General features: G+C 43.8%; 1 protein-coding gene across 2 annotated transcripts in view; it reads right to left on the bottom strand.

Annotated features, from left to right (window-relative positions):
* The window catches only part of KREMEN1 (kringle containing transmembrane protein 1), a 34,156-nt gene extending 22,995 nt beyond the window's left edge, over window positions 1–11,161 (bottom strand). For both annotated transcript variants that reach the window (XM_052798189.1, XM_052798190.1), the window contains exon 1: window positions 10,768–11,161. In XM_052798189.1, the coding sequence (XP_052654149.1) occupies window positions 10,768–10,846 (79 nt within the window). In that variant the 5' untranslated portion in view covers window positions 10,847–11,161. The remainder of the gene's footprint in view (window positions 1–10,767) is intronic.
* Between the last annotated feature and the right edge of the window lie 3,895 nt (window positions 11,162–15,056).

Here is a 15,056-nt window from a genome sequence, read left to right as displayed (position 1 = left end):
TTTCTCTGGCCTGAATTGTCTTAGAAAGGGACCTCCTTTGGTAGAGTATGATCATAATACTGTGATTTGCTACTAAAGCATTTATGCTTTCAGATTAAAATTTACAGGTCAGTATTCTTCTGACTTGCTCATATTTTCTCCCATTTATGTTTGTTTTCCTAGCTTCCTAATACTCAGCAAGTTAGAAATCAAAGCAGAGAATGATTTCTTTAGTCATTAAATACACTATCCCCTTCTCAGCTGAACTACAAATCTCATGCTGCCTGGCTTTGCTGTGTCATATTAATGACATCTTCTGAGCAAATAAATATTCAAACGCATGAACAATTTTACCTTTACTAAAAATGCAAATGATTTTTGATTAAATTATGCACTGTGAGGGTGACAGAGCATGGGAACAGTTCACCCACAGACGTTGTGGAATCTCCATCCTTGGAGATATTCAAAAGCCATCTGGACATGGTCCTGGGCAACTTGCTTTAGGTGACCATGCTTGAGCAGAGGGGTTGAACAAGGTGACCTCCAGAGGTCACTTCCAACCTCAACTACTCTGTGATTCTGTGACCATCTTCCAGAAATAGTCATTGTAATAGTGTACCATAAATAAGTCTATCCTGTTTATGATTAATACTTGGTAAAATTTATCATCCATGCATTTATTTAAAAATAATATTCAACAGTCCATGACAAAATTAAAACTGCTGCGTTACACTGCTGTAAACATTGCTTTGTACTGAGTAGCATTACTGGGGAAAGTCACAAATGCTTCACTGCAGGCTGCGCAACCTTCTGTTTTATCCGATAGTATTCTCTGTAGAAACCATGTAACAGCTGCAGATATGTTCTACTGCCCTGAGGGAAAGGGAGAGTGCTCTGAAGTGGAGTCTGCTGATCTCAGGTGTCCCTCATGAGATGTACCTTACAAAGCAAGGCTAGAAAGACCTGTGCGGCTGCAGTTGGAAGAGGAGAAAAAACCAAAAACCACCCCCCAGCTTAATCCTGAAATTAACAGTACACCTTTTTTGTATTTAGAAATATTGTGGGACAAGGGAAACCGTGTTATTAAAACCATGCCTTTGAAATGAGTTTAGTCTGGGCCCACAAATATCAGAATGGTGCAATTATAACAATTATTTCACAGTTTTATTACACAGCAGATGAAAGCTGATGGTTTTGTGCCTTCACTGTGCATCTTCATGCCTAGGCAAGTTAGGGTTTCTATTAAATGGAATTTTGTTGCTGAAGGCACACAGAAGAGGTGTCTGCACAGCCAGTGTATACTGCTATCAGCCATTGACAGAAACCTGTCTACTTTAAAATAAACAAGCTTCAAGTCAATACTCCTCCTTACTGTAATTTACCTGACTGCCTCAGCCATGCAGGTGAGCTACATACATTTACTTGAAAATGTAAATCTGAGTTTCCAGTATTCAGGCCACCAGAGATATTTGCATAAGCATATGAAAAAAACCCACTTTAAAGTCACCACAGTGTTGCAACTTTCTTCAATACCTCTCTTGCTTTGCAGTTAATGTAAAAGTTTTGCTATGTCATAGCTGAAAAATATAAGCTGATGAATTTGGCAGAAAAGAGAGGAAAACATAATCAAACTGGATAAACAAAATAACATACAGTATAAAGAAGTAGTTGTGAGAAGTGATAAACACATCCAGAAAAGATGTCTACTTCAGCTTAGTGCTATTACTTTTTCTGCTTCTCACTTCTAAATGAGAAGCAATATGTACTAACATCTACTCAGAAATGCAAGGAATGCTACAATACCTGAATGTAATCTGGCACACAGACTAAACTGAAGTTAATATCAGCCCATTTTAGGATCTGCTAAGACTGGCCCATGCTTCAACTTCCAGTAGTGACTGCCGTTCATTTTCATGTCAGCTTTTTTTTTTTAAATAGATTTTCTTCAGACTTCATTGCCCTAGTACTTTAAGGACATTGCACAAAAGAAAGAGTCAGAGCTCTCTTCATTCCTCTTAGCCGTAGTTTTTTGTTCCCAAGACAATATGCAGCTGTAACAGTGCCTCCTGTGTTCTTCTGCACTACGAAGAGATTTGGGAAAAATGTGCCAGCTGACTTGTAGTGAAGCTCTGCTGGCTTTGTTAGCATCTAGATGTGGAAGGGGGAGGCAGTGAGATACCACGTAAAATCATTGATTATCCCAGAAAAAATGGAATGGAAAATTTAAGTTAAGGAATTTAGCAGCTGTTATCAAATTAAATACATACCTTTTTGTGTTACAAGGAATTTGCTAGGAAACTTTCATTTTGTTAACGATTAATAATAATTTTATCATAGCACTGGAGTGCAATCTTTTCAAGTAAATATTGGCATTTAAAAATCAGGTCCTCAGGCCTACATTCTCTTACCTTGAACAATCAGCTTTGAGATCTGCTGAGATATATTTTGCACAGTTTTCTATAAAATTCCTAGTAACATGGATACAGATCTCGGCATATTCAATATCTTGGCAGTAAACAGCTGAATTCTTCTATTTATCACACATAGTGATTTCACCATATTTTGCGACACAACAGCCAAGACACTACCTTAGCAATCTCACTGTGAAATTAATACCCCAATGTGTGAAGGTGCAAAGTGAAGGTTTCATCTGCACACAGACCACTGTCCTCTCCATTTCAAATCCATAGGCTGCACTTTAAAAAGTCCTACGAGATTCTGGAGAAGAGGAGGTTCTTCTTTTCATTTTGCACCACTGTTGCAATAATTCTGTGAAAAGATGAGCTTAAAAAAGGTCACCAGATCTGTCTGCACAAAACTAATTCAGAAGAGGTCATCTAAATAAAACAGTCAAACAAGAGTGGACTGAACGCTATTGGTAAAACTCTTGGCCTTACTCAAATTACCTGTTTTCTCTTTGGTAGATTATGATCATGTAGAAGGGAGGGGAAAAAAAACAAAACAAAACCAAAAACCAACCAACAACAACAACCTCTCCTTTACTGTTCTGGCACCCACTGGATCCAACTGCCTTATGTTCCATGTTACTTTAGGCTATGAAGCCCATCGCTTGGAATCTAACTAACAGAACAGTGACTCATGGAAATTAATACCAGTTCTATGAATTTGAGAAGTTGTGGCAGTCTGGTGAAGTTCCCACTGACTGGAAAAGCGGAAACATAACCCCCATTTTTAAAAAGGGAAAAAAGGAAGACACGGGGAACTACAGGCCAGTCAGTCTCACCTCTGTGCCCAGCAAGATCATGCAGCAGATCCTCCTCAAAACTAGGATAAGGCACATGGAAAATAAGGAGATGATTGCTGACAGCCAACACGGCTTCACTAAGGGCAAGTCGTGCCTGACAAATTTGGTGGCCTTCTACGATGGGGTTACAGCATTGGTGGATAAGGGAGTGGAGACCAGTAATGAGTGGTGTTCCTCAGGGGTCGGTACTGGGACCAGTGCTGTTTAACATCTTTGTCGGCGACATGGACAATAGGATTGAGTGCACCCTCAGTGAGTTTGCCAATGACACCAAGCTGTGTGGTGCGGTCAATACACTGGAGGGAAGGGATGCCATCCAGAGAGACCTGGACAGGCTAGAGAGGTGGGCCCGTGCAAACCTCATGAAGTTCAACAAGGCCAAACGCAAGGTCCTGCACATGGGTCACAGCAATCCCAAACATGGATACAGACTGGGTGATGAGTGGATTGAGAGCAGCCCTGTGGAGAAGACTTGGGGGTACTGGTGGATGAAAAACAGACTGTGACCTGGCAATGTGTGTTTGCAGCCCAGAAAGACAATCGCATCCTGGGCTGCATCAAGAGAAGCGTGTCAAGGGAGGTGATTCTCCCCCTCTACTCCTCTCTCGTGAGACCCCACCTGCAGTACTGCATCCAGCTCTGGGGCCCCCAGCATAAGAAGGACGTGGACCTGAGCAAGCTGGTCCAGAGGAGGGCCACAAAGATGATCAGAGGGCTGGAGCACCTCTCCTATGAAGACAGGTTGAGAGAGTTGGGGTTGTTCAGCCTGGAGAAGAGAAGGCTCTGGGCAGACCTTAGAGCAGCCTTCCAGTACTTAAAGGGGGCCTACAGGAAAGCTGGAGAGGGACTTTTTACAGGGACATGTACTGATAGGACAAGAGGTAATGGCTTTAAACTGAAAGATGGTATAGATTAGATGTAAAGAATATGTTCTTCAATGTGAGGGGTGGTGAGACACTGGAACAGGTTGCCCAGAGAAGGTGTGGATGCCCCATCCCTGGAAGTGTTCAAGGACAGGTTGGATGGGGCTTTGAGCAACCTGGCCTAGTGGAAGGTGTCCCTGCCCATGGCTGGTGGGTTGCAACTAGATGATCTTTAAGGTCTCTTCCAACCCAGACCATTCTATGATTCCATGAATTTTGGCAAGCCTTATTCGTTATAATAAGTTTTGTAAGACTATGGTATACTATGACAGAACTTGCACTGTATCCAGTCCTCTCCAGGTGGCAAAGACAGCAAGGGAACAGGCACTTTGTGAAGGCTAAAGCTGACAGCTTCCTAGAAGGCATCAGAGTGCCAATGTGCTTGATAGATTTGTCACGTGGTTGCTGTTCCTGCACCCAAGGCTGTTTAAACTATCCTGTGAACTATAAACCTCTATTAAATCACTAGGGGTCTAGACAGGACACAGGAAGCTGTGACCATTCAAATCCTGAAGTCTCTGACCTCCTCATATTTCTAAGCTCTTAGTCAGCTGGGTTTCAGACATAGTCTGAAATAGAGGCTTGTGTCAAATCCATGACTAAAATCAACTGTCTGTGATGATTTCACTGTATTAACTGCCTAATGACCCCTGCTGCTTCTACTGTTTCATGGGGATGTCCACAAACAGAATTAATCAGAGAGAGAAGCACTGCAGTGGTTCTAGTCATGAAAAGCTGGAAGTTTCCAAAAGGTCCTGTTTGGGATAATGCTTATGAGCCTTAGTGACAAAACATGGACAGCAGTGTGTTGTCAGGGCTGTTTTGTTTTCAACATATCGGGTGCCACGGTTGACAGAAAAATAACTTTTTTTTTTTTTTAAATGAATACGGAGACTAGATAAGTACATATTGAGTGGCAACTGCTAGAAAGAAAAAGCAGAAAATAAGCCTGGGGATGGTTGTCCACTACGAGTGAATGCTCATTGTGTGATACAGGTTCACAATTAGTTTTATTAGAGCCAGATCAACATTTGGAAGATCAAACAGCATCTGTAGTAGAAATTTTTTCCATCTGTCTCAGTTTCTCCTTCGATGTAGTAGAGACCTTACAATGATCATTTATGCCTTTGTTACTTTGGGACTGTATGGCTGCCTGCACTCCACATGGGCACCACTTTAGGATCATTTGAAAAATTAAGGTAGTGCAGAATATAACAGCCTGACTTTTTTACTGAATGAAGCACTGATGATAAAACACTGACATTTCAGAGTCTGCATTGGTTTCCAATGATTTTCTAAGATGGACTTCCAAATATTGGTTTTAATCTCTGAAGTCCTTAATGGCAAGAGGGCCAGTTACCTGAGAAACTCTCATTTCACGCCACATTACCACAGACAGAAATAACACAAACATTTGAATTTCAACTGCAGTTTTTTCTGTACCAATGAGATGAAAAGCAAAGAAAACAGCTATCTACTTCTCAAAAACTCTTCCTTTTCTGGCTGGCAAGTGGGAAATGTTATAAACTTTCTGAGCATTCTTCAAAGTCCGTATTTTCTCAAAGACATATATATAGTGACATTACAAATTGCAGACTGAAGAGATGGAGGTTTCAGGACAGTTTAAATGACTTCTTAGAGTACTCTTCTAAGTTTGGGGCATGGACGTAGCTTTTGAGGCTGAAAATTCAGAATGACAAACTTGTTACTATTTCACTGAAAAAAAGTTACTTGCTTTATTTGTTTGCTTTAAGTTCTGGAAGCTACTTGGAGTGCTGACTAGTGGCCGGAGAGATTAAAGGTTGACAACAATTATCAACCAGAAACTAGCCTACCCAGGCCACAAATTATCCTACCAGCTACTGCCCAACAAGAAGCAAGGTTTTCTTTTAAAAATCTGCAGATTAATGAAAGGTAAATGAAAGTGGCTGCTGTTTAAATCTTGGGTTTCATTACAGTGGTGTGATAGCCAGAATACTAAATGTTCTGTAAGGCTGGAGCAAGAAATAAAGATTCCTTGAATTTACATGCTATAACTGCCTGCTCAGTTCTCCTCTTGCAGAAGAGTCAGAAAAATGCTTAAGCAGAATATAAGGATATGGAACCAAAGGTGCCAGTTGTTTGATGCATGTGCTTGCATAGTGTTCTAAGAAGAGTTTTAAGTCATTTCATTCTGCCTAAACTGTCCTCCTAATTCTTGCTAAAGATTGCAATTTAAGCACTCCTCCTTAAATGAAAGCACTGTATCTAGGTGCAGATGGCAACAGTTACAGGCACTAACCAGATGCTGCAGTCTCTAATTTGATTGAAAGGGTATAATTAGACAGCAGAAACACTTCAATGAGAGAGTAATGCACAGAGGAAAGGACAGAAACCACTTAACTGATGCCAAGATACCCCAGCAGTAACAGAGGCAGGGGCCCACGGATGGAAGGGGCAGAACACCAAATTACCTTCTTCAGATGAGAACATTTTTGTTTCCCTATGGATGCGAATAGGGATTCTGTTATCATAGGTTGCCACAGTTCTTCATGTGGGAACACTGATTAAAACCAGAAGAAGCTTCAGGAGATCAAAGAGACAAATATGGCTTCTGTGGTCATTATTAAAAATATTTTTAGCAGTGCAATGGTTTTCTTTGAAGATGCAGTTTTATTGATTGACTCAAAAGTTCATTTGCATACTGTCATATAATTGGTCAGAAAAAAATAATCTCATTCAGTATTATGTTATGATGCAAAATATATGCTTTTGGGAAGTATAAGGCAGTTTTAGACCTACCCAAGTGGAAAATTAGCGTAGTATTTTTACATTTCAATACTTTACTACTCCAATTAATACTAATATAACAAAAGCCCTTACCAAAACTAACAGGCTTGGGTGCCTATACTGTAACAGTAAAAAACCCCACAACACAACAGTTGATATGAACTAAAGAAAAAACCTAAGGAAAGAGTGATCTTTGTTTAAAATTGCAATTTTCAAAATTGCTAGAAAATAACTCCCTGTTTGGTAAATCAGCCAGTTTAATTCTGTTGTGATGCTATGAGGGCACTTGGTCAGCTGATCATTTCTCCTTTGCAGTGTAGGGGCACTCTGCATGTAGTTTAAAAATCATATCTCTCTCGTTCTATGTATCCACACAGACACACAAACACACACACAGACACACACATATAATTTTTTAAGTCCTCAAATGCAATAATTTTTGCTGGTCAGAACTGGAGTCTCATTTAGCATTGGTCCGAACCAGAGAGTAGCCACAGTGAAGACTCACCTGACGTTTGATCAAACCTTGACTTAAGCATCTGTCTGTCCTGTAAGAATGTACTTTCCTGGAAATGTACAGACATGTGGAGTTCCATACTTGTGCTCCCTGACAGTGTGTGAGTTGTTAGATATGTGAACTTGCTACTCTTGTGAGACTTTGATTACTAACCTTCAATCTAATCACTTTTTCATCACTTTTCCTTTATTGTTTTTTTAAAAAAAGAAAAAAAAAAAGGTAAATGCTATCTGACTGGCCAAACCATTTCTGGAGTATGTTGGAAGCAGGCAAGTTAGGATATGAGCATGAAAGGCAGTTATCATTACTTCTCATGCTTAAAAGTATGTGTTTTGTACCTTTTTTCTTTTTATTCATACAATACAAACATGCCATATTAGACACAGCTTTGCAGCTGCTGGCTGGTCCTCAGCCACAAGATGCAAACATACTTGCTTGTCTTGTGATTCTTTATCACTGGAACTAAGAATGCATGATGTGGCTCCGTAAGAATTTCTGTTCCTTAATACACCCATTTGTTTTCTTTCTTTGTGAGGTTTTAAAACTGTTGTTCCATTGTCAAGCGTGGCAGACTGAATCTCTTCGGAAATTTTACCAGGATGGGCCATAGCCACTGTGTGGATGGAGGGAGTGGTCAATTGCACAACCATTATGGTGTGATATGACAAAGAATGCAAATTTTGCAGCTGGCAGCATGTAATCCCTGCCTCCCTTCTACTTCTTTGGCTACATCCTGCCTAAATCCATTCACATAACTCTGGATTTTGAGTTACGCTCTACGCATGTACAAGCATGATAAGCCAAAGTGTCTAACTATTTCATTTTCTATCTGTCTGGTTAGAAATGCTTTTTTGAGTATTTCCATGATGATTGCTTAAGGCATATCAAGTAGAACTGCTTCTCTGAATCAGCAAGATATAGGCAGAAAAGATGACAAGAGATACAAGGTTTGTGAGAGAAGGCTGAAACAGCAGCTCAGGGGAAAGACTCAGCTGGGAAAAAAACCAAGGGCACAGTGACCCAGTATTGCTAAATGGAAAGAAAACAGAGAAACGAAAAAAAGACTGATCATCATATACATTTCTGATGGGGAAATTAAATGAACACTATAAATACAGAAACTAGAAGTGAGAACTTTTTGCATTGAGTATATAAAATAACTTTTCTTCACTGAAACTAACATTTGCTGAAGGCATTTCCATCTCTTTGGCCTTGTAATACAAACCTCACTAAATTTAGACAATCCTTTAATGTTAGGCAATCTATTCACCCATCTCTTATTTCTGATTCACTTGAGAAATGTGGTATGACTTAAGTTTGAATGCTGCAAATGTCAGTGTTTGGATTAATAGAAACTGTTAGACATCACACAGCAAAGCAGAAACATTCTGTGAAAAGTAGCACAGTACTATGTGCAAAAAAGATTGTTAACTCACTCTAATTTCTGACAATTCGAGTCATTTTTCATAAGGCAATTCCAGAAGTTAAAGTTTCTCTCCTATCTTAGCAAATGATGATGTGACACAGTCTGTATTTTGACAGCATTTTACAATAAATTTAAGACATGCATTTGATAAAAAAAGAATAGGCATTAAAAACATACCATATGCCTTACAAAAGAACTATTAATATTTGTCATTTCAGAATTCTGCTAGCTTCAAGTGCAATCTGATCCAGCTGATCCTGTTTTGGTCCTGTGGGATTAAGGGTCAAGAAAAAGATCCTGAGGTATGGTTTGTGCAGATTAGCAACTCTGCAGATTTTGTACATGCCACACAAATTACAGGTCCTTGTTGAAGTGTAGATTTCCACTGTTTTCAGGTTCTTTAGCAGAAGACACATAGGTGGCAGTGCTTTCTAGATCCATTCTCCTTTGCTACCCCTTCACTCAGAGGCATTATATAGTCTCCCCGCCCCCGCCCCAGCTGCTTGTGCTCAGGCATCTCTGCCCCCTTCAGTGGCTGCCAGTGCATGCAGTCAGAAGTTGACTAGAGGATGGAAATGCAGGTGTGTAAACAGGTAGAATCCTCTCAATAGGCTATGAACCAAACATTCACACTGGGATATATCCTCCACTTGCTGTCATGCAGCTAGAATGTTCTGTCTGCAGTTCTGCTGAGAAATGTTACAAGAATTCTTCAACTTAAGCAAAGGAAGGAGTACCTACTGTGTGCGCTAAACATGTCCTAATGGTACTGGGAACAGACTGTTAGACATGGTCTAGATACATCCCTGTCTAGGCAGCTCTCTGCATGCTTATCTGAAATACTCTCATGTTTTATTCACTTCAGGTAACTTCTGAGAAGTTGTAAAGTTTACCCTGAGTTCTCTTTCTGGTAAAAGGCTTTTTTTTCCCTGAGAAAGTCTATGTAAGTATTTTCCAAATCTAATTAAGTGCATCTACAAAAACTTGTTGAGCAAGTATCTGTTCATGGCAAAAAGAAGTAGAGCAAATTCTATGTTATGAAGAATAACAACGATTAGAATATGCAAAATGTATCCAGGAGGACCATGCATCTGATGGCTGTGACACTGTGATCACCTGGAACAGCCACTTTGGATCTTGCGAAGCAGGGCCAACGTTTATCAGAGGAGAACCGTGGTACTTGAAATCATCAGTAACAACTGAGATAAGGACAAAAGGGTGCAGAGAAATTTTAAGTGAAAAATCAGACTAACGGGTAGCGAAGCTTCAGGCTTCCCAGATTGCTGGCTGAACGACAACCTGAATGGTCAGAGGAATCCGTGCTTGACAGGGAGCTGGGGCAGCATGCTGCAGACAGGCGAGATGGCCACCCTCCAAGCTCTGGCTCCGCGGCCCCGATTCTGCCCTGCTGCCACCGGTTATTTCATTTCCCAGCGAGTAAGTGTACCCACGCTCCACACGCCCCTCTCCCTGCAGATGCCTCTGTTCTGCAAATCTAGCTACCGAACCACTTTGATAGAGAAACGTGCTGCTCTTCCTCCTCTTACCTCATGCTTTCATACAGTTTTCCAAGCTCCCAGCTCAGCGAGCACAGGGAGAACCCTCTAACCCGCACACGCTGCAAACTGCGCACGAAAATACCCCCCGCATGTTTGCAGGAGCAGCTTCGAGCCGTGCACCGACCTGGCGAGCAGGAAGGGACGTCGTCGCGACCTCGAAGAGGTGCTGCCGAGCGGCAGAGCCCTTCCGCGGGAGGCTGCGCGCCAGTTGCAAGTCTGCGGAGCTCGGGGCGAGACTGCCCAGCTCTGTCGCCTCTCAGCCCTGCGAGGAGATCGGGGAGCAGCCCCAAACGCGGCCCCCGTCCGGCTCACCGCGACGCGTCACTCACCGGAGAGAGCGGACTCGCGGCAGCAGCTCAGCGCCAGCCATGAGAAGGCCAGGACGGCGGCGAAGGCGGGGGGCTCCATGAGCAGCGGCCGCCGGGCCGCACCGCGCTCGCAGGCGGCAGCCCCGGGGCTCCGGGGGCAGAGGTGGTCGCGGACGGCCGGGAAGAGCGCAAAGTGCGGGAAGCGGAGGCCCTACAGCATATGTCCTGTAACTGCGCCCCGGCGAGGTGCCGAGTGGCAGATGAGGGATCCTATTACCAGCCATGTGACAGGAAAGGATAGAGACCAACATCCCAACCTGCTGCAGCGCGGGACCGCAGAACTGCTGCTTTTACGTTTGTGACACCGGCAGGTTTGGACTGCCAGTGCTCGCTCCGGGGCCAGCACTGGGGCTCCGCGGAGCCCTCCTCGCAGGCAGGGCCGCCCCGCCGCCAGCGAGGCAGCGGCCCGGCGACTTCCCTCCTCCCCCACCCCGCACACACTCCTCCGCCCCAGCAGCGACCCACGTCTCGCTCTCGTCGCTCCCCTCTGCCCTCTCGCACCCAGTCGCCCGCTGTGGCCGCGGAAGAGGCCGGGCAGGAGCCCGTAAGCCCCGCGGCCTAGCCGTGGGCTCTGCCTGCGGCCAGCCGCTGTCCCGGCCCCGCGCTCGCCCTCCGCCAGGCTGGGGTCCCACGGGGGTTGTCCGCAGCAGATGGGAGAGCGCAGGTGCAGCCTGTCTCTCATCCCTTGAAGCGGGGGGCGGGGGGGGGAACGGGGAAAGAACGCTACGAACTTCGTACTAGCCCCGTGCAGCTCCCGCCCGCGCACAACCACTCTGCGCGGGCGCGGTGGGGCCGCGGGTGCGCGCCAGAGCGCTGCGCCCGAGCAGAGCCGTTCTGAGGGACGCGGCCACGAGCGGCGCCGCGGGCTGCGATTGAGGGCGTCGTTCTCAAACCGTGAAGAGGCTCCTCCCGCCCAACAGAAGCGACTGGCCGCTGGAGCCGTGTCGGCACGGCCCGCGCACAACGCGCGCTGGGAGAAAGCACCGCGGGCAGAGCCGCTCGGTTGCCCCGCGGCCAGGCTGCTGAGACGTCCCCCTCCCCGCCCCCGCCCCCAGCAGCGCGGGCTGCGTCCCGCCGCGGGGCGGAGCTAGCGGCCGGGCGCGCCAGGGGCAGAGACAGCAGCGCGGGGTGTAGCGGGTGCGCGCGGACGCGCACGGACAGACACAGGGGCGCCAACGGAGACACGCGACATTCGCGGACGGACACGGACGCGCAGGGACAGAAGGACGGGCGCACACACATCCAAACACTGGGGGACACAGGCGGACGCAAGGAGACACACGTACCCCCAGTGATACAAACGTGCAAAGAGCCAAACACAGCAGCAACAGACCGTGGAACCGAAAGAGAAGGAGCAGTGTTGCTTTCTGACACTGGTGAATGCACATGCAGAAAGACAGCTTTTTTTTTTTTTTTTTTTTCCCCGTCTACATCCAGACAGCAAAGGACCAAAAAAAAAACCAAAGTCAAGGTGGTACATTATGAAGCTATTGTCTAAACTTTTACAAAGGCTTATTTGCTGACCTGTGAGATGCTTTAGCAATGGCAGTGCTTCTTTGCTAAAAAACAACCAACTGAAAAACCCCCCACCAACAGCAAAAAAACACCATACAGAAAGTTACATTTGCTTTGTCAAGAAGAGGAGGGCAAACGTTCTCGTTCTTGTAGCACCTTTACCCCATTGCTGTGTAATGGGGTGGCACCTTCAAGCATCTAAAAGGGAGAGTGCAATTTTGCCACTCTGAAAGAGGAAGCAACAAAATACAGTTTGCAGGCTTTAACTATTGTATCAAAACACACTATGGTAGGTCTCACTTTTAGCGTGCAGAAACCTCCCATCATATAAAGCTGTAAGGTTGATTTCTGAGGAGAAAAACGTGCTTAAATTTACTTTGGCCTTGGCGAACTAGCATGGCTTTACATGTATATTTTAATATCACAGCAAAATAATGTGCCACATTTTTATTTCTTTGGGCTGAATTCCTAGTGAATGTGGATTTTTTAAGCTGATGAAATGTTGAAAAGCAATAGCAGTGTTCTGTTAGCTTGGTGTTACGTGTTTTGTTTTTTTTTTAAATGGTAAATGCAGAAATACTTAGTTCCTCCTCACACATACAATATAGGAGTATGTTCAGTTACTTGGCTCACAAAGTCTGCTAAAGTTCCTGATCCTGAACTTTGGTTGCACAAGAGCACTGCAAGCAGATGTGATCTTGTTGCCACTGAATATATGTGTATGTGTGTGCACGTGCACGCACGTGTGTGTATAACTAGGGAATTGGAGATCGCTGTGGTGGGAGAGTTACCAAGACCATCCAGAAGGAACAGCTTGTGGTGGTGGGTGTTTGTTTTTACCGCTGCTTTGTTTATGATGGGCTAAGCCAAATAATTCTGATTCATAGAAATCAACTGTGTTCTCAGATTAACATACAAATTTTTCAGGAGGACCAGAGTTCTAATTCATTCCATATATTCCCTTTCCAGTCTGAGCTACTGACATCAAGTGCTGCTAGTATTCCTTTACAAGTCATTGTGTGTGCATGCAGCACTTCCTTGTGGTACATGCTGTCTAATAATGGCATATGAGACATTACTACTTTGTGATTTAATGACCCACAAAATTCTGCTTTCCAAGGACTGGGACCCCACTGTGTTACCTGTTCACTGAATTTAGATTCCATTTTGTCTGGCATTCTGTTCCTTAAGGACACTGGAACAGAAGAAGCTTACAAATTTTTAACACAAATTTTTAACACAACTTTTAACACAAATATTTTAATTATTGATGACGAAGTTCACAAAATCAAGCTTATATATCTCCAAAAGGCCAGCTCAGTCTTCCAGCACCCCTAGGCAAAATCACCTTCATTCATTCTACTGCCCACTTTCTCCACTAATTAGTTGCACACACAGTTGATATGCGTGTATAATCAGTTGCACTTTTTTTTTTATTTGAACTGTAGCACACTGGCAACGGACAGCCAGTTTATTGCCAATGATCATTCCCCAGTCTTCTTTCGAAGTTCTTTTTTTTACAAGATTTTTTCTTTCTGTTGTACAGAATTGTTTGTATTTCAACTTATTGTATCCAAGATCACTTGTTCTCATTTTGTAATTTTCTGCTTGTGGTTTGTGGTCTCTGTTTACAAACAAAAACAATGGCAACAGAAACGGCAGCTAATAAGTAATGAATAATTTTATACTTGATACTACATGGTCTGAGACATTTCTTTCAATTTGTCCTGTTCCCATTATAATGTAAAATCTGTACTGCTTCACTCATTTAGTTTTCCTGCACATTTGGTACATAGTTTGTCCTTGCTTTTTGAAACCACCATAATTTTCCAGTAGTTTATGAATTAAAGACCTTAGAAAACCAGACCAAACAACCTGCAAAAGTTAGTAATTCTTTCACTATTGAAAAGAGTTGCCCAGGTGGCCAAGAAGGCCAATCGCTTCCTAGCCTGTATCAGAAATGGTGTGGCCAGCAGGAACAGGGAGGTGGTTGTTCCCCTGTACTCAGCACTGGTGAGGCCGCACCTCAAGTCCTGTGTTCAGTTTTGGGCCCCTCACTCCAGGAAAGACATTGAGTTGCTGGAGCGTGTCCAGAGGAGGGCAACCAAGTTGGTGAGGGGCCTGGAGCACAAGTCTTATGAGGAGCAGCTGAGGGATCTGGGGCTGTTCAGTCTAGAAAAGAGGAGGCTGAGGGGAGACCTTATCACTCTCTACAACTACCTGAAAGGGGGTTGTAGTGAGGTGGGTGTTGGTCTCTTCTGTCAGGTGGCTGGAGATAGGACAAGAGGAAATGGCCTCAAGTTGAGGCAAGGGAGATTTAGGTTAGATATTAGGAAAAATTTCTTTACTGAGAGGGTTGTCAAACATTGGAATGGGCTGCCCAGGGAAGTGGTTGAGTCACCATCCCTGGAGATATTCAAAAAGCAAGTGGACAGGGTACTCCAGGACATGGTTTAGGGGGCATGGTTAATGGTTGGACTTGATGATCTTGAAGGTCTTTTCCAACCGAAATGATTCTATGATTCTATGATTCTATAATACAGAACTGACTTCACAAACCCTTTGGGATGTAGCCAAATGCAAATGGTGATTTTTTTTTGGTAAAAGGATTCTGTACAAGGTAGTAGTTCAGAAATCACTTTCTAATGAAGATAGTGAAACACACTGTAATACAGCTATATATTAAAAGAGAAACAGTTTGCATGTTGCAGTTGTTCAAGGAAAACAATGCAAGT

The sequence above is a fragment of the Harpia harpyja genome, chromosome 9 (assembly GCF_026419915.1).
Source record: "Harpia harpyja isolate bHarHar1 chromosome 9, bHarHar1 primary haplotype, whole genome shotgun sequence".
In the NCBI taxonomy this organism is placed as follows: Eukaryota; Metazoa; Chordata; class Aves; order Accipitriformes; family Accipitridae; genus Harpia; species Harpia harpyja.
Note: the sequence above shows the minus strand (reverse complement) of the source record. Positions and strands in the feature narration are given on the sequence as shown.